Below are 25,082 nucleotides of genomic sequence, written 5' to 3'. Positions count from 1 at the left end.
AATAAACTTGAATATCAAACAAAAACATGACCTCATTTCATTTCAATTGATTATAGTTGTCACGAAATAGAAGCACCCTATACGTTGTTCAGTTTCTATGTCAAACGATTGTCGTATGGCGAATTTCTGCATATTTTCAGCCAAAATATACTATACTATTGCACGGTGACAACGTCTTTGCGGTACTTTGTTTAAATTGTCATATTTTAGTGCCATTTTTGTAAAAACTGGTACTTTTTAGGGGTAAAAAGTGCGTTAAAAATATCTGTACGTATTTTTTCGAATTTCCAAAGAGTGGTTAACTTTTTTTTTATTTGTGTGGTTGGTACTTTATTTTTTTTTATTTTGTGAGTGATGTTCTTATTTTGAATGTTGTATTTCCCTCGTATTTTGTTTATTGAAATTACTTTAAAATCTGTGATTGTGTGTCGTGTGTGTTAAATAAAATTAAAGGAATTAAAATGTGTTATGCCTGATATGAGTTTTCACTAAATTTAGTTTAGATATACGACAATTAATATTAGTTTATTATAAAGTTAGCATAGATGTGAAAATTATGTGATGTTAGTGTATTAAGTGTATATAACATTAAGTGATTGTTTTTTTTACGGTTATTATTGAGTTTTATGTGTGTTACAAAGTTAAAATGACAATCTGGGACATGTAGGTGTGTGTGTGATACAATTTCAATTGTATTTAACTTTGAAAATGCTAAGAAAATGTGACTGCGGTCGTGACAAACCACTTTTCATGAGTGAAAAGTCATGAAAAGTTGTTGGAAAATCAATATTTAAGTTGGCAGAGTGTATTTTTGGCGAATAACACCTATGTGATTTTGTCAACGGCAAAAAGCTTGCTTATGCGGTGGCCTAAACCAGAGATCTTTGTTTATAGAGCCTGTGAAGGATTAAAAAGGAAACTAATTTATTATAGGCGCCAAAAATACACTTTACCATAGTATTGCCGTCTAATCTATGATCTATACTCGGGTTGTTACAAACGTGCTTTTACCGTCAACTTTACTCAGTCATTATTATCTTTACCAACTGAAAAATATACGTATTTTCACAGACAATTGTATTTTTTAGATGCATAATTTAACATAAGTCATATTTTAGTGAAATTCTTGTTTTAGAAGCACTGTTATTAAATGCCACAGTTGATTGTACGTCATGTCATTATATAGGAGTTTCTCACTACAGTCAACTCGGGTTACTTTGAATGATACAGGATTATTTTAGTTTTGCAAACTTTTATCAATTGTGTTGGTTTCATATGAAAAACTAATCGAAACAGGTTCAAATTCCCGCTGTCAATGTTACCCAAATGATTCAAAGTTACCCAAGTTGACTGTACACATTGTCACATTAAACTTTCGATCATGACGTAATTCGCACGTTTCTAACTACCCAAGACCATTTTTTCTTTACAGGTTATAAAATGTTATATACTTAACTAATAATATTGGGTGTTAACAACCCAAATTTATAAGTTTTGAGCCTATAGAAGCCGTTGAAAGTATTACAAGATGCCTACAGCACCTAAAGGCCATAGGAACTCTCACCATTCGGTCCGATTTACGAATGAAGACATGCCGAAATATAAATCACTGGTAAGTAAAAAAAACAGCAACTTATCCCCGGTTTCTGAGGTACATTTAGCGGTAGTTTATCTATTAGGTCGGGGAAAAAGTCTTTTCGCATTATAGTATGTATGAACTTGTAATAAAATCTCTTTGGCTTCAAGAATCACAAATGAGTACACGGTTCATTAGGTTTCTTTCAGTGAGCTCGTGAGGTACCTAAATATCGAGCTTTTTTGTATAGAGAAAAGATTATATTACAAGTTCATACATTCTATAATGCGAAAAGACTTTTTTCTCCGACCTAATATTCTATTGCGTTAAAACTCATATAAAAAATACGCTATTGAATAGATAAACTACCGCTAAATGTACTGTATAATGTTATTCATATTTTATTTTTTGTATTCATATTGACCAGGAATTTGATAAGCCCGGTATAAACATAAAAAAAAATCGGTAAATGCGACTTAGGAATCAAATCCATAACCTTTTCAACCATTACTCAAAAACCACTGCGCCAATACCTCGCGAAAACAATGCAATAAATATAATACCTTTCGCATGGAATATTAATTCAATAATATTTAGTTCACTACCGACTGTTCAACCGTTAAGTTTATTGCAAGCTCAAAAAAATAATTTGAAAAAGTTGCCATGTTTAAAATTACAGTTACTTTGTGTTTTGCACACGATACAGTAAGTTGTTTTACGTAATAAAATAGTTAATATGTAATTGTCTCTGTGGCGCATTTGATTGTGTATGCGACTGCAGTGCAGAGGTCTCGGGTTCGATTCCTGGGCTGGGCTAAAAAGTCTTTTCTGAGTTTTTCTGTTAAGAATTTCTTAGAGCTTGCCCGGTGTTGGGCAGTTGAGGTCGTAGATATTTGTGCCTCGGAGAGCACGTACAGCCGTCGGTCCTACACTTGACCTTGGGTCGTGTCGGTGTAGCCGCCACACTGGACTATGAGTGCAGTGGTTTAGGTGACTGCCTCCGTGGAGCAGTGGTTTAGGTCGCCACGCCGATACTATGGCGTCGTAGGTTTGATTCGTAAACGTGACAAATACCGTAAATTACAAATACTTATAATAATATAATTCGATACCGTGTGATTCACAATAGTTTCGGGTCCTTGTTGTATGTACTTTGTGCCCGTTGTTTGTATGTTTGTAAAAGTCCCGGCGGCACAAGAGCAATTCTTAGTGCGGGAGTTGAAATCTTCACTCAAATTATCTACATTTAGCGGGAGTTTATCTATTCAATATCGCTTAAGCTGATATAAACATGACAGTTTGAAAATAAGGTCCGGGAAAAAGTATTTTCATACATACTATAGTGTTAAGTTTTTTTCAGTCATTGTAAAGTTCATACATACTATAATGCGAAAAGACTTTTTCCTCGACCTAATAGATAAACTACAGAAACGTGCCTCAGAAACCGGGGATTACCTACTATTAGCGGTAGTTTATCTATTCAATAGCGTTTAAGCTCTCAACATGACAGCTTGACTAGATAAACTACCGCTAAATGTGCCTCAGAAGCCTTGCATTATAATAATCCGTGCAGTCTTCCTCACAGGACTCCGGGGACAGTGTCCCGGTGTTCACGGGTCCTCAGTCGTTCCCCGGCCAGGACTCCGGCGCGCCCAGTCCTGACTCCTGCTCCTTCCAGCCGGCTGCACAGCGGTTCAGGATCAATGAACAACGTGAGTAGCATAATATTATTTATTTATAGAGGAGCTCGTGACTTAGTTAACAACAGCCGCGCGAATCAATCTCTGAGGTTAAGCTACGCTTGCCGAGGTTGTCCTGTGGATGGGTGACCACCTTTAGTTATGTAGCTCGTGGCTTAGTAGCAACAGCCGCCCGGATGAAGCTCTCAGGTTAAGCTACCCACGCTTACCGAGGTTGGTGACCAGATTGCACATATCGAGTTCCTCCGTGTTTCGGAAGGCACGTTAGATTGTGAGTCCCGGCTTTCATTTTCAAAGATCTTGGCAGTCGTTACCAGTAGCCAGAAACTTGAAAGTCTGACAACCAGTCTTACCGAGGGGTATCGTGTTATATCCCAGGTAACTGGATTGTGGAGGTCCGATAGACAGTCGCTGCATGTACAATACTGGTATTCAGCTGCATCCGGTGAGACTGGAAGCTGACTCCAACATAATTAGCAGAAAGGCTAGACTAATAAGTATAAAATCAAAATCAAATAATTTATTTATTTAGGTCAAAATATACTGACACTTATAATAGTCAATGATATAGATTTACACATAACAATAGTTTCTTCCTTCCCCTAGGCATCAAACTCCTGACCTCAATAAACCAGATAGTGCAACAGCGAGCTGAACTGGAATCAAACCGAGTGACCCTCGGCAATCTTTTGGACGAACTGAAGAGAAAACTCAAGAGACGTATAGAAGAATGTCACTCAGAAAAGAAGGAGAAAATGAAGGTAGAAGAATAATATCAATTTTATTTTAACTGCACGTTTGTCTGTGTGGTTAACGTGGTCACCTCGCCGCAATAACCGTAGCGCCGCGCGTGGTTCCAATCAGACCCGGGACTAATATTTGTGTGATGAGCACGAGTATCTGTTCTGAGCTTGTTAATGTATCTACGTAAGTATGTATTCAGAAGTATATAAGTACTAGCTGGCTCGCGCAACTTCGCTTGCGTCACATAAGAGAGAATGGGTCAAAATTTTCCCCGTTTTTGGAACATTTTTTATTGCTACTCTGCTCCTATTGGTCGAAGCGTGTTGATATGTATATGTTACTGTAAAAGCCCGAACGGTGGTAAATCCTAAGATTTTCCGGTATAACCTAAGATTTACCAACTCGCAATGGTAAAAGTCCGAACAATTCTTTTATTTCGAACTTTTACCTATATTCACTTGATGATGTCGAGATGTCGCCGGAGCCCTGCTTCGCGGGGCTCCTCCTTCTGGATGGTTAAAAAAAAATAACCACGAAGACTAAGGTGGCCTTGCCTTTTGACCTTAGCCTTCTAACCTAACCTACCCATGTCGCTATGCCCAAAACTCCTTTATAACTATGTCACAGTATATAATTATACCGTGAAATAGTTATAAACATAGTTATGAAGGAGGATTTTTTTATATATCGTAACATAGTTTTTAAACTCTGGCTTGTTCGGACTTTTACCATTGAGAGTTGGTAAATCTTAAGTTTTACCAGAAAATCTTAGGATTTACCACAGTTCGAGCTTTTACAGTAACATATATACCGTATAGCCTTTCTCGATAAATGGACTATCTAACACTGAAGTAATTTTTCATTTCGAACCGATATTTCTTGAGATTAGTGCTTTCAAACAAACAATCAATTAAACTCTAAATTTAAATTAAGTTGTAAGTAAATTAATTCTTCTAAATTAAGCTTTATAATATTAGTATAGATGTTATGTTTGTATATTCTTTAGGCTCTAAAGCAAGCGAACATCCGCTTAGAGAAGGAGAAATTCAACGTGCTGTCAGAACTGGAACATCTGAAGAGACATCTTGAGAGAGAAGAGTCCCATCATCTGCAACACGCCAGGAATGCTGTGGCACAGGTGTGTTTACGTGGTTTAAGCGGAATTTGTAGCTTAGGGCTGTTATTACGTGGTTTAAGCGAAATTTTGAAGATTAGGGCTATTGTTACGTGTTCTAAGCGGAATTTGTAGCACCGCTTAAGCGTCAATTGGTAAGCGAAATCGCGGGTAATAAGCGAACATCCGCTTAGAGAAGGAGAAGTTCAACGTGCTGTCAGAACTGGAACATCTGAAGCGACATCTTGAGAGAGAAGAGTCTCATCATCTGCAACACGCCAGGAATGCTGTGGCACAGGTGTGTTTACGTTTAAGCGAAATTTGTAGATTGGGGTTATTGTTACGTGATTTAAGCGAAATTTGTAAATTAGGGTTATTGTTACGTGTTTAAGCGAAATTTTGTAGATTGGGGTTATTGTTACGTGGTTTAAGCGAAATTTTGGAGATTAGGGTTATTGTTACGTGTTGTAAGCGAAATTTTGTAGATTGGGGTTATTGTTACGTGGTTTAAGCGAAATTTTGGAGATTAGGGTTATTGTTACGTGTTGTAAGCGGAGTTGGTAGCACCGCTTAAGCGTTAATTGGTAAGCGTAATCGCGGGAGATAAAATATTTTTTCGGTAATATTTTATCCCTTCTGTGGATATGCCACTCCAGTAGACGCAAGTACCATATAAATAATACCAACCAACAAAACCTTACGGTCCATAAGCTCCAATTACGATTCAGTCGACGCGCAGCTTAGAAAAACCTAAGAATTATGATTAATAAAATGATATTTGTATTTTTTTAATCTTACTGTTTACAAAACTATAAAAAATTATAATCCCCAACCCGCAGTTGGCCAGCGTGGTGGACTCAAGGCCTAATCTCTTATTACGGGAGGAGACCCTTGCCCAGCAGTGGCACATTATTATTTATTTATTTATAATAGGTAATAATGTGAATTATATTTTTAAAAAGGATTCTATCATAATACTGCCACATTTGCAGGCTATCCAAGGCGTAGTGACGAAGTGCCCGCCGCCGGACAGTCTGTTCACTCCCTGCTCTGTCGCCGACCTGCCCAACGCGGTCAGTCGCAGTGTTGCTAAGAACGCACCCTCAAAAGTCGTGAGTATGAGAAGAAGGGAGGGGTTTAGGAGGGAGGGGTGGCTAGAGGACTGGGGGAGGAGGTGTGAGGACTGGGGCTGTAAAAAGGGGGCAGTGGTTGCAGGAGAAAAAAAAAATGACATAAAATCTGTTACAATATCCACACATTGTCCTGACATCTGTGCTAGCCGAAGCTGTGTTACAGATGCCAGTGTCTTTGAAAGGAAGAGGTAGCTAGGAAGCAGTGAGTATGAGGACTGGGGGTGTAAAGAAGGGGCAGTAGTTGCAGGAGGGTGGAGGGGTAGTTAGATTCGTGAGTATGAGGACTGGAGGTGAGAAAGGGAGGTAGTGGGTCTAGGAGGGGGAGTAGTTAGACTCGTGAGTATGATTATTGGAGCTGAGAAACAAGGGCAATGGGTTTGAAATTGTGGCTATGAAAAGGACGCAGTGGTTGTAGGAGGGGGGAAGGGTAGTTAGATTCGTGAGTATGAGGATTAGGGTTGAGATGAAGGGGGCAGCGGGTTTAGGAGAAGGGGAAGGGTAGGTAGGTATTCGTAGCGAGTCGCAGGAGGTGGGAGGGTAGTTAGAAGTACGGAAGCAACTGGCTAACTAACAACAGCTGCCCGGATATGCCTAGCAGTTGGACAGTGGGCAATTTATTTATGTACCCCTTGCCCTGCAGTGGGTCCACTGGGCAATAGTTTACTTCACACACCCTCAAGTTAACAGCCATGATATTATATTTCCTCTATAGCGAGAGGAGACCTTTGCCCAGCAGTGGGACAGTGGGCAATTTGTTTGTATACAGGCTGACAACAAGCTGGCCGCCGCGCGTCTGATGCGCGACATCGCCGAGCTCAGGTCCAGGGTGGCGCAGGTCGAAGTCAGGCTTGCTAACGAACTGAAGGTAAGGCAAATATAGTACTATGCTACTTGTAAAACCTTAGAGCATGACCTTCAATGGATATAATAGAACTAAACAGTGTCTGTATGTCTATTTAACTGCACGTTTGGCGCAGTGGTTTAAGCGGTCACCTCACCGCAACAACCGGAGCGCCGCGTGTGGCGGGTTCGAATCCCACCCGGGACAAATCTTTGTGTGATGAGCACGAGTATTTGTTCTGAGCCTGGTTGTTAATGTATCTATATAAGTATGTATTTAGAAGTATATAAGTATGTTAATCAGTTATTTGGTTACCATAGTACAAGCTCTGCTTAGTTTGGAATCAAATGACCGTGTGTGAGTTGTCCATTAATGTTTGTTTAATGTTTGTTTAATATTTTCAATTCGCACCAGTAGTTCTTGAGATTCAACCAAACAGACTACAATTTGACTGTCTCAGTGGCGCAGTGGTTTAGGTTGCCGCTACCATTGCGTCGGGAGGTCGTGGGTTCGATTCCCACACGGAGCAATTATTTGTGCGTTCCACAAATAATTGTTTCGGGTCTGGTTGTGCTTTGTGTCCTTTGTTTGTATGTTTGTGAAAGTCCCCGCGACACCAACGCATTTCTTAATGCGGGAGATGTCTTTTAAAATTAAAAAAAATATAGTAATTTAACTATATTGGGAGGCGCCCGTAGCCAGTTGCACTCACCGGTCAGTAAACGATCAGTAAGCAAACTTTGGCGCGGTCATTCCATAGATGGGTGACCGCATAGTGGTATAAGTATAAGGGCGTCTCCGTGCTACGGTGGGCACGTAAAAATACGGTCCCGGTGGTTGTCAATTAAGATAACCGTCGTTAAGCCACGTCGAATGCCTTCGGGCGGCTTGAACAACTTTCAAACTAGGTTGACTACTAACCATACGATGAGAAGAAGACTATATTGTGATTTTTTGTGTGTGTCAGCGTAAACGCGCGGCGGAGTTGGACATAATGCGTCTGAGGAAGGAGCTGTCCAGCACTAAGAGCTACGTGGCGTCGCTGCGCATGCCGCCGCCGCCGCTGCGCAAGCAGTGCGCCAAGTTCGCCTAGACCACGCTAATACATGCATTGTGTTGTGTGCCACGTTTTATTTACCCCCTTACCTCTAGAGCGTAGGATTCTTTACTTAAAGTACCTTTTATAGTGTATGTCGCCTTTAACAAAAGAAAAAAATAACTACAGCGTCCTTTTTTACTTATGAATTATAGCAATTTTATACAATATCGGTTTTTACCCCCTTCAGGGTGGAATGTACAGAAATCCTCTCTACTAAAAGAGGCTACACTTGCTAAGGAATCTTTATAGCAAATTTTAAGTTTCTACGCTCAGTAGTTTTGGCTGTGTGGTGTTCATCAGTCAGTAACGGAAGAGTTTTATAATATATAATATACTAGCTGACCCGCGCAACTTCGCTTGCGTCACATAAGAGAGAATGGGTCAAAATTTTTCCCGTTTCTGTAACATTTTTTGCTATTACTCTGCTCCTATTAGTTGTAGCGTGATGATATATAGCCTATAGCCTTCCTCGATAAATGGACTATCTAACACTGAAAGAATTTTTCAAATCGGACCAGTAGTTCCTGAGATTAGCGCGTTCAAACAAACAAACAAACAAACAAACTCTTCAGCTTTATAATATTAGTATAGATAGGTACTAGGTCCATAGATTAGTGAGATTATTCCTCAAAAATAAGTATAGTTGGACATAATGCGTCTGAGGAAGGAGCTGTCGAGCACTAAGAGCTACGTGGCGTCGCTGCGCATGCCGCCGCCGCCGCTGCGCAAGCAGTGCGCCAAGTTCGCCTAGACCAAGCTAATACATGCATTGTGTTGTGTGCGGAGTTTTATTTACCCCTTCCCCTAGGCTCCCTAACTAACCCTTAGAAAAATACCCCTGTAAACAAGAGTAAAAAGAACTATAAGGACCCCATTTTCATCTAAATTATACTTATTTTATCAATCCGAAAGTTTGAATCGATGGATGTATGTAAGAAGATTTCTCGGAGTAACTGTATGTTAACTTAATTTTATCCAAATCCGTCCAGTAGTGTTTTCGTAATAAAGTAACAAACATACATCTATCCTCACAAACTTTCGTATTTACAACATTCTAGTATGATTATTGGTCAAAAAAAGAAGGATTCCACTCACAATCTGAGAGATTTTTTTGTTCAATGTAATGGTTCAGTAATGGGTTTAAATTACTAAGAGTGAGTATTTCGTGTGTCAGCGTAAACGCGCGGCGGAGTTGGACATAATGCGTCTGAGGAAGGAGCTGTCGAGCACTAAGAGCTACGTGGCGTCGCTGCGCATGCCGCCGCCGAGCAGTGCGCCAAGTTCGCCTAGACCAAGCCAATACATGCCTTGTGTTGTGTGCCACGTTTTATTTACCCCCTTACCTCTAGACCGTGGGTTAATTTACCTAGAGTAGCTTTTATAGTCTATGTCGCCTATAACAAAATAAAAAAATAACTACAGCGTCCTCCTTTATATAAGAATTGTGTAACAATTTTATATAAAACAAGTCTTTAAAAAGATTCCCAAGTCGGGAATTTTATATAAAACAAGTCTTTGATAAGATTCCCAAGTCGGGAAAACGTATAGGTAGGTATACGTATCCTACTACTGTTGATGTTTTCTAATTGCATTTAAGAATAGGTATTTCTTAATATTAGCCTGAAGTTTGGTAAGTGGAAATGGCAACTTTTAGGTAAAACAGACGCTGTGTGTGTAAAAAGATTCATAAAAAAAAAACACTACGCTTTCACAACAATTAGGAAAGTTGTTTTAACTTGTTCATGCATAATTTCAATCAATTAAATCATTTCCAGCACAAATTTCAACTAGTCATTATTATTTTCCTAATTCTTGTTGATTTAGCGCTAATTTATTGTCAATTCCAAATAACATTCACAAAAAATAAACAAGGGTGGAACAAACGTTACTTTTTCATTTATTAAGATTGAATAATTATACATAGTATTTTAAATACGGCCGGTAAATAGTCACATAACGGGACAATGGCTTTATACATAAACAACAGTGTTTTTTGCCTAGTGTGGGGCCACAGGATATTGTTTTACCATTGTTAATATTTTTGGCAATAAACTAATTTTTAATATTTTTTTTTTTTTTATATTATGTGTACACATAAATTTGTTTCCGTACTAAAACAGATACCTACTCGTGTTCATCCGCACTAATATTTAATTTTGTCCTGCGTGAGAAATGCTGCCAAACGTGCAGTCATCAAATATTAGCCAGGCGAAAGTCTATCAGTCTGTTATGCTTACACGACTATCCACTAAACCGATAAAATTGAACACAAAGATAGTTAAAGAAAAAGGATATATTTTTTCAAAACACCAACCTCAAAACGGTTAAAATAGGGTATGAAAACTGCGAATACAAAAATGCAAATCTATACAAAAAATAACGTTTATTCATCCTTTACAAAATATCGAGGAGTCAGCTCTTAGACCTGGTTTTCCTCCGAAGGTTGGCTTTGAAGTGCAGGTCCTGGTGGTCCTTCATCAGCGCTGATGGCATGGCTATGTTGCACCTCTTACAGACTGTGCTGTGGGATCCCAGGGTCTTTCTACAGCGGGAACAGGTGTACGTCTTCTGCTTATCATCGGAAACCATCATGGGGTACCTAGAGAAACGCAAAAAAAATAACACTTGGATGAAGGACCTCGTGGCTAAAATTTAGGCAGAGTAATTAAATTAAAAATTATTCAATTTTGTTATTTAATAACAACGGCCGCAAGAATCGATTTCTGATGTTAAGCTACGCTTGCTGAGTTTGTTCTGTGTTTAGGTGACCATCTTATACATATCGAGTTCCTGCGTGTTTCGGAACGCACGTTAAACGGCTGTCATTTTCGAAAATCATTGACAGTTGTTAAAAGTAGTCAGAACTTAACCTAATTAACCTTTTAAGAGTACAAGTTTAATGATATTTCGTTTACCCAGTGAACTAGCAAATTACATGATACTTTTTTGTTCGATACATAATAATAGTTGTCCCAAATGCAATCGAATCAAAATATTTAATTCCTGAACGAAACTATTTCGAAATTAATCATGGTGGGTAGAGACAAAATTAAATGACAATTGAGAGTACGGGTAGGCGGACATATTCTTTTTTGGTCGGCCACGACCCAGAACGACGGTGTATTTCAACATTTGTGAATCCTGGTAAGTTATTTTACCAAATTTACTTTCAAACCGATATCTTTGATGTGTTTATCTGTGTTTCGACATCTATTACTATACTAATAAGCTTAAGTATAAGCCAGTCTGGTGTAATAAAAAAATAATAATTAGGGAATCATACACTGGACTGAATTTTTTTAGACAACCCTTTCGCAATATATTTATTGTCATATTTTGATTTGTAAAAACGTCTTTCATCGATTAACCAGCTCGGTGCAAATTGTTATATAGCGGGATCCTGTACTATAAGTATACATATGTATGTTCCAGGTATGTATGCGAAGTTGCAAATCAGCATTAGACCAGCGTGTTGGAATCAAGGTCTATTATATTCAGTTAGTTTATTCTAGTCGCGCTCCAGAGCTTCACTCGCCCTCCCTCTCAAAGAAGATTTTAAATCTATTTATCTGTTTAATACTTTCTCTTACCTTTGTCTACAAATTTCACACTGCACAATAATTCGTTTGCTCTTCATATCTCCGTTCGTCCATTTTCTTTTAGCGGCGGGTCTCCGGGCCACATCCAGAGGGCTCTTTCTTAGCTGTACCGTGTTTATCAGACCTTTACGAAGATCTCTTAATGGTGATATACAGCTATTCGTTTTAGTTGTGCTGGATGCAACTGTAAAATGAAAATTAGGAAGTGATTGTTATACAGTGTATAGGTACTATGGCGCGGTTGGTAGTGAATCGGACTACTGACTACAACATTTTGGGTGGAATTTTCAGGTGGAACTTCGTTAAATTCGCAAGCGTAAACTGCCTGCCTGTTTATTTCCACCTGTATAATCCAAATTTAAATTCAATTCCAATAGAATCTGAAAGTATATATAGGTTGCGTTTCGCTCGAAACTAGGCTTTAGGCTTGTTTTACGTGTACCACAACCACACTACGACACAGCAACAAAATGTGGTGTCATGTGAATAGTTACGCTGCAGCTTTTTGCAGTTGCGTTGTGGTACCGACAAAACGGCTGCTAGTTCCCCGATGCTGTCTGTAGTTGCGTTGCCGTTGCGATGTGGTTGCGATGTGGTCACGATTTGGTAGTATGAAACACGTGGTCCATAACGCGGCAAACTGTGGTACGTGTAAATTAAATTTCATTTCAAAATATGCACCCGACCACGTGTTGTCGTTGTGGTGTGGTTGTCGTTGTCGCGTCGTTGTGGTACGTCTGAAATAGCCCTTAGAGTCTGCCACTAGTATGAAGTGTGTAGTATAAAGCAGGTACCTTCGGTAGCAATTTCGCTGGTGCTGGCAGTCTGGTCGAAGGCAGCATGAATGAGTTCTCGGAACCTCTCCGTACAACGCAGTGCTCGCACACACCACTCGCATATCATGCAGTCTGACGGTGTTACCTGCGAATAAAGTTATAAAATAAATATCATTGGACAACTTACACACGGTCATTTGATTACATACTAAGCAGAGCTTGTACTGTAACCAAATAACTGATAAACATACTTATATACTTCTAAATATATACTTATATAGATACATTAACAAGCACAAAACTCTTCCGTTACTGACTGACTGATGGACAACGCACAGCCGAAACTACTGAGCGTACAAACTTGACATTTGCTATGAACATTCCTTAGTAAGTGTAGAGGAGCACTAAGAGAGGGTTTTTGGAAATTCCACCCCGAAGGGAAAGAAATTCCAAGCGGGCAAAGCAGTGGATTGAATGCTAGTTTTCTAAACATATAAGCATATGCATAAATAACTCAAAGGTGACTGACGGACATAGTGATCTATCAACGCCCAGCCCAAACCACGGGACGGATCGAGCTGAAATTTGACATGCAGGTAGATGTTATGATGTAGACATCCGCTAAGAAAGGATTTTGATCAATTCTACCTCCAAGGGGATACAATAGGGGATGAAAGCTTGTATGAAAATTCTGTCTTAAGTCACAAACCACGCGAGCAAAGCCGCAGATCAAAGCTAGACCGTAATATAATGTTTCTGCCGGTACCTTTACCCCAAAACAGTCATACATAAGTTCATCGTATCGCTGTTCCACCCCCTCCCACACGAAGCTGTCTCTCACGCCCTTCAGACCACATTGTCCACCACACAGCCGGCAACACTTCGCGTGGTCACCATCACCGGACGCATGGGACACGTGGCAACTGGTCTCAGGATATTTTGGACTTATCTGACGTATAGGAGGTAACTGAAAGAGAGAAAATGGTACTAGTTATACTTACATATAGAATAGGATCCTAGGCCGTCTTCTTATCGTATGGTTAGTGATCAACCTAGTGTCAAAGTTGTTCAAACCCGAAGGCCTTTGACGTGGCTTAACGACTGTTATCTTAATTGACAACAATCGGGACCGACGTTTGGACGCCCAGCTCAAATACCACTATGCGGTCTCCCATCTACGGGATGACCTTTTGCTTAACCCACAGATCGTTTACCGACCGGTGAGCGCAACTGACTATGCGTGCTTCCTAGGCTGTGATTGTCAAAGATATTTGACAGTCGTTAACAGTAGTCAGAAGCTTGAGTCTGACAAGCAGTGTTACTTAGTATCGTGTTATAACCCAGGTAACTGTGTTGTGGAGGTCCGATAGACAGTCGCTGCATGTACAATACTGGTATTCAGCTGCATCCGGTGACACTGGAAGCTGACTACAACATAGTTGGAAGAGAGGCTAAACGGATGATGATGATACATACATATAGTATATAGTATATATGTATGTATACTATAGGATCCCGCTATACAACGACATATACATAATATAATTTTTAAGATATACTTACTTTTTTTCGCTTAAAAACAAGCTTATTTTTTATAAGTTTTTCGTTAGAATATAAAAGATTCATGTTAATAACTTGAATTGTAATCAAAAATATATTAAAACGCAAGTTGTAGTCTTAAAAATACACACAATTTATATAAATAATAAAAATAATTTACTCAAATAATTTTCATCAACACACACTGACAGAAAAATGACATATTAATCAAAGATAATAAAATAGTGAATCATTTTTTAGAAAAAAAAGTTTTGATTGCATTTATAATATAAAAATAATGTCCTTCTAGCCGGGGAGATGATCAGTCGTCGGTCGTGGGTTCGATTCCGCCACGCAACAATTTTTGTGTGTTATCACACAAATAGTTGTTTCGTGTCTTATTGTACTTTGTGTCCTTTGTTTGTAAAAGGCGACGCGACACAAGACATGAGCAATTCTTGGTGCAAATAATTGTCCCAGGTAGGAATCGAACTCACGTCCTCCCGACGCAATGGTAGTGGCGTGGCGACCTTCCCCACTGCGCCATTCACGTCAGTCTATGCATGTGTATGTATGCATGTACATAATCATATGTATGTATAGTATTATCGCAGTTTCTGAGATCACTAACCTTTTTCTTTAAAAAACTCATTATCGTTATCTATTTGACTTTACGATTTTCATAGCAAACCAGCTGACCCGCGCAACTTCGCTTGCGTCACATAAGAGAGAATGGGTCATAATTGTCCCCGTTTTTGTAACATTTTTAACTGGTACTCTGCTCCTATTGGTCGTAGCGTGATGATGTATAGCCTAAAGCCTTCCTCGATAAATGGGCTATCTAACACTGAAAGAATTAGTAGTTCCTGAGATTAGCGCCTTCAAACAAACAAACAAACTCTTCAGCTTTATAATGATGTTATTGAAAAGTTGGTACATAATTGGTGCGATTACCTACTTGTCAATATTTTTATTAATAGGTCATATTTAATTGTACCTACGATAAACATATTTTTATTTGTAGATAATTAAACCTGTCTATAAACATTTGAAGGTCATCTTCAAATTGCAATTAAGTAAATAATAACAACGATGCGAACCGTTTTACAAATTTACTGGTCCACATTTCGCCATAAACAATGTTAGTTCCATTTTTTTTAAATTGGGGATTTTGTATGTCGTCAAGAAATGTGTTATTCAATATTTAGGCATGCAAGGTTTCATCACGATGTTTTCCTTCACCGTTAGAGCAGGTAATTAAAAAAAAATTTCTAATACACACAAACAATACTTATTTATCATTAATTTTACATTTCTAAGTATGTATTATTTATTGGTTTCAATTACGAGAAGACTCGCGGAAAATTATAACCTTTATTCTTAGTAAAGATAAAAGACCGATACGAGTTATACACGGGCACGAAGGGTTTCGAACCAAAAATACGACAAAAACATGTTTATTGAATGGGGATCCTTTTAATACTTACTTTACTTTTTCTCTTTTAGTAACTATTTGTTGTTATAGCGGCAACGAAAATACTTTATTAGTGAACTAGCGGACCCGACAGACGTTGTCTCGTCTACACGTTACTAATTAATAAAAAAAAAATTGTCCAGTGGACAAAATTGTGAATCTAAACCATTCTCAGATCCCCTTGAACACACACAAAAAATTTCATCAAAATCGGTCCAGTCGTTTAAGAGAAGTTCAGTGACATACACACTTACAGAAGAATTATATATATATATATAAAGATATTTCAGCTTTCTAGCTATCACGGTTTATGAGATACAGCCTGGAGACAGACAGACAGACAGCGGAGGCTTAGTAATAGGGTCCCGTTTTACCCTTTGGGTAGGGAACTCTAAAACGTCTACTATCAGACGTATTTTCCACTCAAATCACCTCTAACCTTACGAAACATTTTATTTGTGTTATGATTTGTATATAATATCAGTGTCTTATAGAACTACTGACAGCGCGGTCGATGTTTTAAGTAAATAATTAAATATGTATAAAATATTCACGTTTTTAGTGTTAGCTGCTTTCGTGGCATGTGATCCTGTACCTGAAAATGGTAAGACATTTTCTTATTAGTTACCAAAGGCCGCTCGCGACTTCGTCCGAAACCCTTCCCGTGTAAATCCCGATCTCTCGGGAACTCCGGGATAAAAAGTAGTCTGTGTTATTCTGGGTCTTCAGCTACCTATATACCAAATTTAATTGTAATCGGTTCAGTAGTATTTGCGTGAAAGAGTAACAAACATCCATTTCCTCAATATACACATACATTCTCACAAACTTTCGCATTTATAATATTAGTACGATGATCACTTGTTAAGCCTGGACTACACTACTCGCGAAGTTGATCAAAGTTGAACGAATACGATAGTGTAGAAGGGCACTTCGGTTCGCTTTGTGCAACTTTGCCTCGCCTCGGACGACTTCCATTCGTTATCGGTTTTTGCGCCCGAGTCAAAGGACTCGAAGTGTCCCGAAGTTCGAACACGAAGTGCCCTTCTACACTATCGTATCGAGTTCGCATCGAGACGTAATTCACAATTAATTTTAATTAATTGTGCCCTGTTTAATACACTAACCTAGTTCTGTTGCGGTGCATTGCAGATTACAGTGATGGTGGATGATTGCAATTTGCAATCATCCACCATCTTCTTTTTCTCCATTTCTTTTTAATTTTCGTTGAATTATGAACACTCACGTAGTTATAATACGCGAGAGTACACATTGCAACGGCAGCTGCCACTTGAACGTCATCCATGATGCCTATCGTGCGGACGCCGGGCGACTGAGCTCCTCGCGAAGTTGCACGAGTGTGTAGGCACATACTTCGAACTTCGATCAACTTCGAAGAGTACTTCGTCGAGGTAACTTCGCGAGTAGTGTAGTGCAGGCTTACGATGAAGGAAAACATCGTGAGCAATGACATGTCTGACAGTTGTTTAATACAGCTCTTAAAGGGATACAAAGCGTCCTACTTTTGGCCAACGTGACAGACTCAAGGCTTAAGCCTCCCTTATTCCGGGAGGGAGATTTTCCCAGCAATGAGTTAATCTTTAATTATATTGTTTCAGCTCCCGGCTGTCAGTGGGAGGGGGTGAAAGGAAAATGCGTAGAAGCACACAGATGCTTCACCACACTAAGCAGAAGAGATCCTAAGCATCCAGTGAGTATGATCACCCATCCATTTCTATACCTTTAGTAATGTAGTTCGTAGCTTAGTGAAAACAGCCGCCCAGATCTATATTCGCTTACCAAAGCTGGTTGGTCATTATACCGAGTTCCTCCGTGTTTCGGAAGGCACGTTAAATTGTGGGACCCGGCTGTCATTTTCAAAGATCTTTGACAGCCGTTACCAGTAGTCAGAAGCTTGTAAGTCTGACAACCAGTCTTACTTAGTATCGTGTTATAACCCAGGTAACTGTGTTGTGGAGGTCCGATAAACAGTCGCTTTATGTAAAATACTGGTATTCAGCTGCATCCGGTGAGACTGGAAGCCGACTCCAACATAATTGGAAGAAAGACTAGACTGATATAAGTTTATAAAGTTATTATGTTGCGTGAGGTATACCTAAATCTGTGAGTGTTTGTTCATGTTATCACTTGTATATAATTAAGTTATCAGTTAGTTTATATTGTGTTATTAACGAAGTGTTTCTCTGTCGATGACGTCACGGCGGGGTCTCAGGCGTGCACTGAACAAGGAGAACCCTCACTCATCTGCTGTACCGATTGTGAGCTCGTTGAAGACACTAGGTATGTATTTATGTACTCAAGAACTTATGTATTAGAGCTCTACCTCACTAGGACGCCATGGCGGCGTTGCTACGTATCCAAGCAGTTGATATTGAAATGTATGTCACCTAACTCGCGTGGCAACGGTGTGGCAACGTGACATTTCAATATTAACTGCTTGGATACGTAGCCGTCGACGCCGCCACGGCGTCCTAGTAAGACAGGGCTCTAAGCGTCCGTAAAACTTAACGCAATTTACCCCCGGGTTCTGAGGTATATTTAGCGGTAGTTTATCTATTCAATGGCGTTTAAGTTAATATAAACATGACAGTTTGAATAAATAAACTACCGCTAATGTTTGATTCGCTTTATGTTAAAAACTGCCACTAAGACGCGGTTGGTAGTGGATCCGACTGCTAACCATGAGGTCTTGGGTTAAATTCCCAGGTCGGTCAAAATTATATCAGTCTTTTCTAATTTATTTTAGAATATTTCTCACTTAAAGTCCCGTGTTTGGTAACGTGCCTTTTAAATAACATTTGTCTCCTCCCCTATTACATGGGACTAACATTGTTAATGGCGAAACGTGGGAGTATTTCATACACTTCTGTCTTCAGCTTCAGTATAACAGGCGTGTTGTTTCAGGAATGCGGTCATAGGTCCTCTCGGAACAGTCTTTTGGAAGGATGGAAGAAAAGCGAGGGACCGTAAGTATTTGAGAAAGTTCTTGAAAAATTTTAAAACCTTGCCTGATCGTTGGACTTGAGTACGAAGAGGTCCTTATCAACAAAAAAATAATCACCGAAATTTACGCGCATAACTATTGAAAAACTTTGTTTTTTAAACAGACAACTCTCGCACTAATAATTGCTCTTGTGACGCGGGGACTTTTAAAACATACAATAGACGGACACAAAGTACAACCAGACCCGAAACAACTATTTGATTAATGCCTGGTTGCTAATGTATCTATATAAGTATGTATTTAGAAGTATTAGGTCGGGGAAAAAGTCTTTTCACATTATAGTATGTATATTATTATGTTCCAGCAGTGTTGTAATACAATATTTTCTATACACAAAAAAGCTCGATATTCGGGTACCTCACGAGCTCACTGAAAGTAACCTAATGAACCGTGTACTCATTTGTGATTCTTGAAGCCAAAGAGATTATATTACAAGTTCAAACATAATACTATAATGCGAAAACACTTCCCGACCTAATAAGTAAATAAGTATGTTTATCAGTTATTTGATTACAGTACAAGCTCGTCGTAAGCTGCTTAGTTTGAAATCAAATGGCCGTGTGTAATTTGTCAAATGATATTTGATTAATTGAGTTATGTTTTTCAGAATGTCTAAAATACTTGAGCGAGGTGCACCATGAATGCGCTCACGATGGTTACTATGGCGGTATCAGCAGATATCTGGATGAAAAGAAAAACTGTCACTCCGTCTCGTACTGGGCTATAGGGGGAGCACCCCCTAGAGGCAGGAAACCCACCTCCAGGAACCCCTATGAGGTAACTAACCCCCGGTTTCTGAGGTACATTTAGCGGTAGTTTATCTATTCAATAGCGTTTAAGCTGATATACCCCCGGTTTCTGAGGTACATTTAGCGGTAGTTTAGTAACATGGTAGACTTTTCCTGGTAGATTCTATGATTAAGACGTCACGTGGTAGACTTTTCCTGATAGATTTAATGATGAAAAGATCACATGGTAGACTTTTTCTGGTAAAATTCATGACGAAGGCGTCACATGGTTGCTATTAGCTTAAAATTTGGGTACCTCACGAGCTCACTGAAAAAAACCAAATGAACCGTGCACTCATTTGTGATTGTTGAAGCCAAAGAGTTTTTTTACAAGTTCATACATACTATAATGCGAAAAGACTTTTTCCCCGACCTAATATATAATTGAGACTATACACTTCTGTCTTTCTTCTTCTTTATGTATTTCTGTGCAGGCTGTGATCGGTTTTGGCGATGGAAATGTCGAGAATGCATTGTGGAAGACGTCGGGTGCTATTATTAGTGACAAATTTATACTTACCACGGCTTCTGGCCACTTCAAGTAAGTGAAAACCCTTTCTTACTATCTTCTTACCTCTTATCGTATGGTTAGTGGTCAACCTAGTGTCAAAGTTGTTCGAGCCAGGCCTTTGACGTGGCTTAACGACTGTTATCTTAATTGATAACAACCGGGACAACTTTTTACGTGCCCTCCGAAGTACGGAGACGCTCTCAGTTCAAATGCCACTATGCGGTAACCCGTATATGGAATGACCGCGCCAACGGTTGTTTTACCTACAGATCGTTCACTGACCGGTGAGCGCAACTGGCTATGGGCGTCTTTGCTTTACACTATGAAGTGATATACAGGGTGTCCCAAAACTCAACGATAATCCGAGACAGGATGAAAGGCCGAATCATACCGGTTATAGGAAAAATAAAAAAAAAATCCATATCACTTAGTTCAGCAATAATAGACACTTTTCAAAAAAGTTGAAATTCCACACCCTTGGTCGCATTTTCAAGTCCTGTGATAACCAATGTCACAATTTCGCTGTGTTTTTTTGAATTTCGTGATCTTAATTAAATATGCTATTAATCGTATAACAAATTAATGCACAAAACATTGTTAATTTAATAAAAAAAGTTAAGTTTTAGTGAGTCATCTTTCTCAAAAATATCGTTAGTCAACTTTGACGCTTCATACTGAAAAAAAATGTACTACACTACCCTTGGCAAGTTATTTCAAAAGTTGGCGCATTTAATCAAGATTTCGAAATAGTATAACACTTGCCACTTTTCTTGCCATTAAAAATGTTATTTTTATTTGAACGAAGAGTATCCTCGCAAATGGATCGGACGCAGTGGTACAATTTTCTGGCCTCCTCGTTCTCCCGATCTAAATCCAGTAGATATTTTTTTACTGGGAATGCATAAAGGAAAAAGTTTATTCGAAATCAATACAAAATCTATCAGAACTTAGCCAGAAAATTGACACAGCGTCAGAGGAAATAAATGCAATGAATTTTGATTAACTCGTGCAAAGGTCTTTTGTAAGGCGTTGCAGAGCCTGAATTCATGCTAGAGGAAAACAATTCGGAATTACTTTAGTTTAAGGAGAATAATTAAATAAGATCGATGGTTCGTTCATTGTTTTTTTTTTAATTATTATAACCTATTATGTTTATTACATTAAATATTTGTTATGGACTGACTCAATTACCTCTTTACTACAAATAATTGCTTTCCTCTGGCATGAATACAGGCTCTGCAACGGCGTACAAAAGATTTTTTCATCAGTCAAGCAAAATTCCTTGCATTTATTTCTTCTGACGCTGTGTCAATTTTCTGGCGAAGTTCTGATAGATTTTGTATTGATTTCGAATAAACTTTTTCTTTTATGCATTCCCAGTAAAAAATATCTACTGGATTTAGATCGGGGGAACGAGGATGCCATAAAATTGTACCACTGCGTCCGATCCATTTGCGAGGATACTCTTCGTTCAAATAAAAATAGCATTTTTAATGGCAAGAAAAGTGGCAAGTGTTATACTATTTCGAAATCTTGATTAAATGCGCCAACTTTTGAAATAACTTGCCAAGGGTAGTGTAGTACATTTTTTTTCAGTATGAAGCGTCAAAGTTGATTAACGATATTTTTGAGAAAGATGACTCACTAAAACTTAACTTTTTTTATTAAATTAACAATGTTTTGTGCATTAATTTGTTATACGATTAATAGCATATTTAATTAAGATCACGAAATTCAAAAAAACACAGCGAAATTGTGACATTGGTGATCACAGGACTTGAAAATGCGACCAAGGGTGTGGAATTTCAACTTTTTTGAAAAGTGTCTATTATTGCTGAACTAAGTGATATGGATTTTTTGTTTTATTTTTCCTATAACCGGTATGACTTGGCCTTTCATCTTGTCTCGGATTATCGTTGAGTTTTGGGACACCCTGTATAATAGTCAATTTGTTTCATCCAGGGCTGTTCCGAGGTTCGCAGCATTAAACGTGATGGGTGAGAAGGTCTACTCGAGTGACTGGCAGGTCCACAACGTGAAGGAGGTGCTCCCTCACCCTCAGTACTCCGAGCACTCACGAGACAACGACATCGCCCTCTTACAGCTGGAGACTGCGTGAGTAACTTACCTCCGGTTTCTGAGGTACATTTAGCGGTAGTTTATCTATTCAAACAGTTTTTTTTAAACTGAGTTTAAACACTATTGAATAGATAAAATATCGCTAAATGTAACTCAGAAACCGGGGGTTAGTAGTCAAATTAAATCATTGATTGCTTACTAAATCAAGTAATAGAGAAGTGATAGCTGAGTATAAGTTGATACTTCCCACGCAAGCGGTCGACGGTTCGAACCCGAGGCAACACAACAATGACTTTTTAAAGTGACTAGCTGACCCGCGCAACTTCGCTTGCGTCCAATAAGAGAGAATGGGTGAAATTTTTCCCCGTTTTTGTAACATTTTTCACTGGTACTCTGCTCCTATTGGTCGTAGCGTGATGATATATAGCCTAAAGCCTTCCTCGATAAATGGACTATCCAACACTGAAAGAATTTTTCAAATCGGGCCAGTAGTTCCTGAGATTAGCGCGTTCAAACAAACAAACTCTTCAGCTTTATAATATTAGTATAGATGTGTGTATTAGAAATAATGATCATTTGTTCCAACGGTGAAGGAAATCATCGTGATGCTTCTGCAAGCCTGAGAGTTCTTTAGAACAGTTCTTGAAGGTATGCAAAGTCCCCACCCCGCAATTGGTCAGCGTGGTAGACTCAAAGTCTAACCGCTCGGCTCTCATAATTCGGAAAGAGAGCCTTGCCCAGCAGTGGGACAGTAAAGGGATAAAAAAAAGTAAATTACAAAAAGCTAAGTAAAGCTCTACTTTTCTTTACAGGATAACTTTTAACAAGAATGTCCTCCCGGCCTGCCTGCCTGAACCGACTGCAGAGTTTAAAACTAACGAAGCCAGAACTGCTATATGGAAATCTTCGGAAAACACTGAAACATTCTCCAAAGGACCTCGTATTGTAAGTTACTAACGGCTTACACAATTTAGCCACAAAATACACAAGTTCGTGGCTAAGTAACAACAGCGAATCGATCTCTCAGGTTAAGCTACGCTGGCCACGGTTGGTTAGTGGATGGGTGACCGTAGTGTACATGTCGAGTTCCTCCGTGTTTCGGAAGACACGTTAAATAGTGGCTGTCATTTTCGAACATCTTTGACAGTAGTCAGAAACTTGAAAGTCTGACAACCAGTCTTACCGAGAATAGTGGTATAACCCAGATAACTGTGTTGTGGAGGTCCCATAGACAGTCGCTGCATGTACAATACTGGTATTCAGCTGCATCCGGTGAGACTGGGAGCTGACTACAACATAGTTGGAAGAAAGACTAGGGCGATGGTGATGATATTAAACGATTAGGTACGCTTTTAAAGTATTGCAGGACGCGACGAAGACTATAATTGCCCTTCGATCGCCCGATTGTTAGAACAGTCAACCGAGAGTCCTCTGTACTGTGTCTACACTCTACGTTCAGTTTGCTGATTACAGGTGGAGGGTGAGGTCTTAACGGCTGAGGAGTGCAAGGCGAGGGTTAGCAATCTGTCCTGCAAGGAATTGCCTCAGGGAGTAGAGGCAGACATGCAATTATGCTTCGACAGACAGAATGATGAGGAGGTAGGATAACTTTAAAGAATTATAATTAATTATTAATTGTTTCTAACATCTGACCTTGATAACTACAAAACGATGCATCCAATAAATATGAATTGCTGTAATTATTGAAGTTACAAGTAATTCCCTAGGAGCCTTGATGCCAGAAAAAACATTATCCAAATCTCGAGAAAGCATGGTTTTTTTAACCAGAGGCTGTGTGCACCCACTCACCCGATTTTATTTGCTGCGAGTACCTATAAACGATTATAGCCTTAATGTTTTTATTTGTTTTGTAAATTCATATCAGCGATGTCATGCAAAAAGTACATGTGCTACTCTTAACCGACGGTCCTGTACGACAACATGTATGTATGTGATAGCAAGGGAAGTTTGTAAGGATCGTACCAAGTGACGTTCTTTGGTACTACTAAACCTATGGGATAAAGGACGTGATTTTAACTTAAAACCTTAAATACTTATGTATGTATGTAAATTATTTTGTTGTTTTACAGAATGTGCTAGGTAGCCCGCTAGTGGTGACTACGTATATCTCTCGTTGTATGAACACTCTGATCGGCATCAACACTTATGGCTGCCAGCGCATCGGTATTTACACCAAGGTACAACAATACGTACCCTGGATTGAGAGTATTGCGTGGCCTTGAACGATATAATAACAATAAATAAATAAAAACGAATATTTGTGGTCTATTTTTAAACTATAGGTTCTTGCGGAAATAATATATGTAACAAAGTATCATATGTATATCAAGATCGATATGATGTGAATAAAGCAAAAGAAGTTTGTAAGGATAGTTTGGTGTTCTCTATATGTCCCAATGAGATGGCGTGATTTTATGTATGTGTTACTGTAAAAGCCCGAACTGTGGTAAATCCTAAGATTTTCCGGTAAAACCTAAGATTTACCAACTCTCAATGGTAAAAGTCCGAACAAGCCGGAGTTTAAAAACTATGTTACGGTATATAAAAAAATCCTCCTTCATAACTATGTTTATAACTATTTCACGGTATAATTATATACTGTGACATAGTTATAAAGAAGGAGTTTTGGGCACAGCGACATGGGTAGGTTAGGTTAGAAGGCTAAGGTGGGAGCGAGCGAAGCGAAGCTCCCACCTTAGCCTTCGTGGTTATTTTTTTTTAACCACCCAGAAAGAGGAGCCCCGCGAAGCGGGGCTCCGGCGACATCTCGATATCATCAATTGAATATAGGTAAAAGTTCGAAATAAAAGAATTGTTCGGACTTTTACCATTGCGAGTTGGTAAATCTTAGGTTATACCGGAAAATCTCAGGATTTACCACCGTTCGGGCTTTTACAGTAACATATGTACTAGCTGTCCCGCGCAACTTCGCTTGCGTCACATAAGAGAGAATGGGTCAAAATTTTCCCCGTTTTTGTAACATTTTTCACCCGTACTCTGCTCCTATTGGTAGTAGCGTGATGATATATAGCCTATAACCTTCCTCGATAAATGAACTATCTA

The 25,082-nt window shown here is 39.0% G+C and overlaps 3 protein-coding genes across 4 annotated transcripts; 2 read left to right on the top strand and 1 right to left on the bottom strand.

Moving 5' to 3' along the window:
* The first annotated feature begins 1,291 nt into the window (after window positions 1-1,291).
* On the top strand, window positions 1,292-8,916 carry LOC142985235 (uncharacterized). The gene is made up of 7 exons (XM_076133273.1): window positions 1,292-1,612; window positions 3,150-3,288; window positions 3,883-4,037; window positions 5,027-5,158; window positions 6,127-6,246; window positions 7,034-7,132; window positions 8,076-8,916. The coding sequence occupies exons 1-7, from the start codon at window positions 1,529-1,531 to the stop codon at window positions 8,199-8,201; spliced, it is 855 nt and encodes a 284-aa protein (XP_075989388.1). The 5' UTR covers window positions 1,292-1,528; the 3' UTR covers window positions 8,202-8,916.
* Window positions 8,917-10,027: 1,111 nt separating this feature from the next.
* Window positions 10,028-14,338, bottom strand: LOC142985249 (uncharacterized). 2 transcript variants are annotated; one of them, XM_076133296.1, is made up of 5 exons: window positions 14,146-14,338; window positions 13,355-13,549; window positions 12,601-12,727; window positions 11,798-11,990; window positions 10,028-10,806 (listed from the first exon to the last, which is right to left on the bottom strand). In XM_076133296.1, exons 1-5 carry the CDS (start codon window positions 14,206-14,208, stop codon window positions 10,620-10,622), a joined length of 765 nt encoding a protein of 254 aa, XP_075989411.1. In that variant the 5' UTR covers window positions 14,209-14,338; the 3' UTR covers window positions 10,028-10,619. The 2 variants fall into 2 exon arrangements, with proteins under 2 accessions (XP_075989411.1, XP_075989410.1); XM_076133295.1 differs by having other exon boundaries at window positions 10,029-10,806; window positions 13,349-13,549.
* Window positions 14,339-16,069: 1,731 nt separating this feature from the next.
* LOC142985106 (trypsin-like) lies at window positions 16,070-24,297 on the top strand. The gene is made up of 10 exons (XM_076133066.1): window positions 16,070-16,199; window positions 17,215-17,306; window positions 17,829-17,896; window positions 18,521-18,582; window positions 19,228-19,397; window positions 19,843-19,949; window positions 21,882-22,034; window positions 22,811-22,943; window positions 23,472-23,597; window positions 24,089-24,297. The coding sequence occupies exons 1-10, from the start codon at window positions 16,133-16,135 to the stop codon at window positions 24,239-24,241; spliced, it is 1,131 nt and encodes a 376-aa protein (XP_075989181.1). The 5' UTR covers window positions 16,070-16,132; the 3' UTR covers window positions 24,242-24,297.
* Window positions 24,298-25,082: the final 785 nt, after the last annotated feature.

This window comes from Anticarsia gemmatalis, chromosome 29 (assembly GCF_050436995.1).
Source record: "Anticarsia gemmatalis isolate Benzon Research Colony breed Stoneville strain chromosome 29, ilAntGemm2 primary, whole genome shotgun sequence".
NCBI classification, from domain to species: domain Eukaryota; kingdom Metazoa; phylum Arthropoda; class Insecta; order Lepidoptera; family Erebidae; genus Anticarsia; species Anticarsia gemmatalis.
The sequence above is the reverse complement of the archived record's forward strand: the minus strand, read 5'-3'. Positions and strand labels throughout refer to the sequence as shown.

What these genes read in the sequence shown, in the direction of transcription:
- LOC142985235 (XM_076133273.1), top strand. Translation starts at nt 1,529, where the DNA reads ATGCCTACAGCACCTAAAGGCCATAGGAACTCTCACCATTCGGTCCGA. An exon ending in GTTCAGGATCAATGAACAAC is followed by an intron (nt 3,289 to 3,882) that starts GTGAGTAGCATA and finishes TCCTTCCCCTAG; the next exon opens with GCATCAAACTCCTGACCTCA. An exon ending in AAAAGAAGGAGAAAATGAAG is followed by an intron (nt 4,038 to 5,026) that starts GTAGAAGAATAA and finishes TATATTCTTTAG; the next exon opens with GCTCTAAAGCAAGCGAACAT.
- LOC142985249 (XM_076133295.1), bottom strand. Translation starts at nt 14,208, where the DNA reads ATGAATCTTTTATATTCTAACGAAAAACTTATAAAAAATAAGCTTGTT. An exon ending in TTGTTTTTAAGCGAAAAAAA is followed by an intron (nt 13,550 to 14,145) that starts GTAAGTATATCT and finishes TCTCTCTTTCAG; the next exon opens with TTACCTCCTATACGTCAGAT. An exon ending in TGTGAAATTTGTAGACAAAG is followed by an intron (nt 10,807 to 11,797) that starts GTAAGAGAAAGT and finishes GCGTTTCTCTAG; the next exon opens with GTACCCCATGATGGTTTCCG.
- LOC142985106 (XM_076133066.1), top strand. Translation starts at nt 16,133, where the DNA reads ATGTATAAAATATTCACGTTTTTAGTGTTAGCTGCTTTCGTGGCATGT. An exon ending in GAAGAGATCCTAAGCATCCA is followed by an intron (nt 17,307 to 17,828) that starts GTGAGTATGATC and finishes GCGGGGTCTCAG; the next exon opens with GCGTGCACTGAACAAGGAGA. An exon ending in GAGCTCGTTGAAGACACTAG is followed by an intron (nt 17,897 to 18,520) that starts GTATGTATTTAT and finishes GTGTTGTTTCAG; the next exon opens with GAATGCGGTCATAGGTCCTC.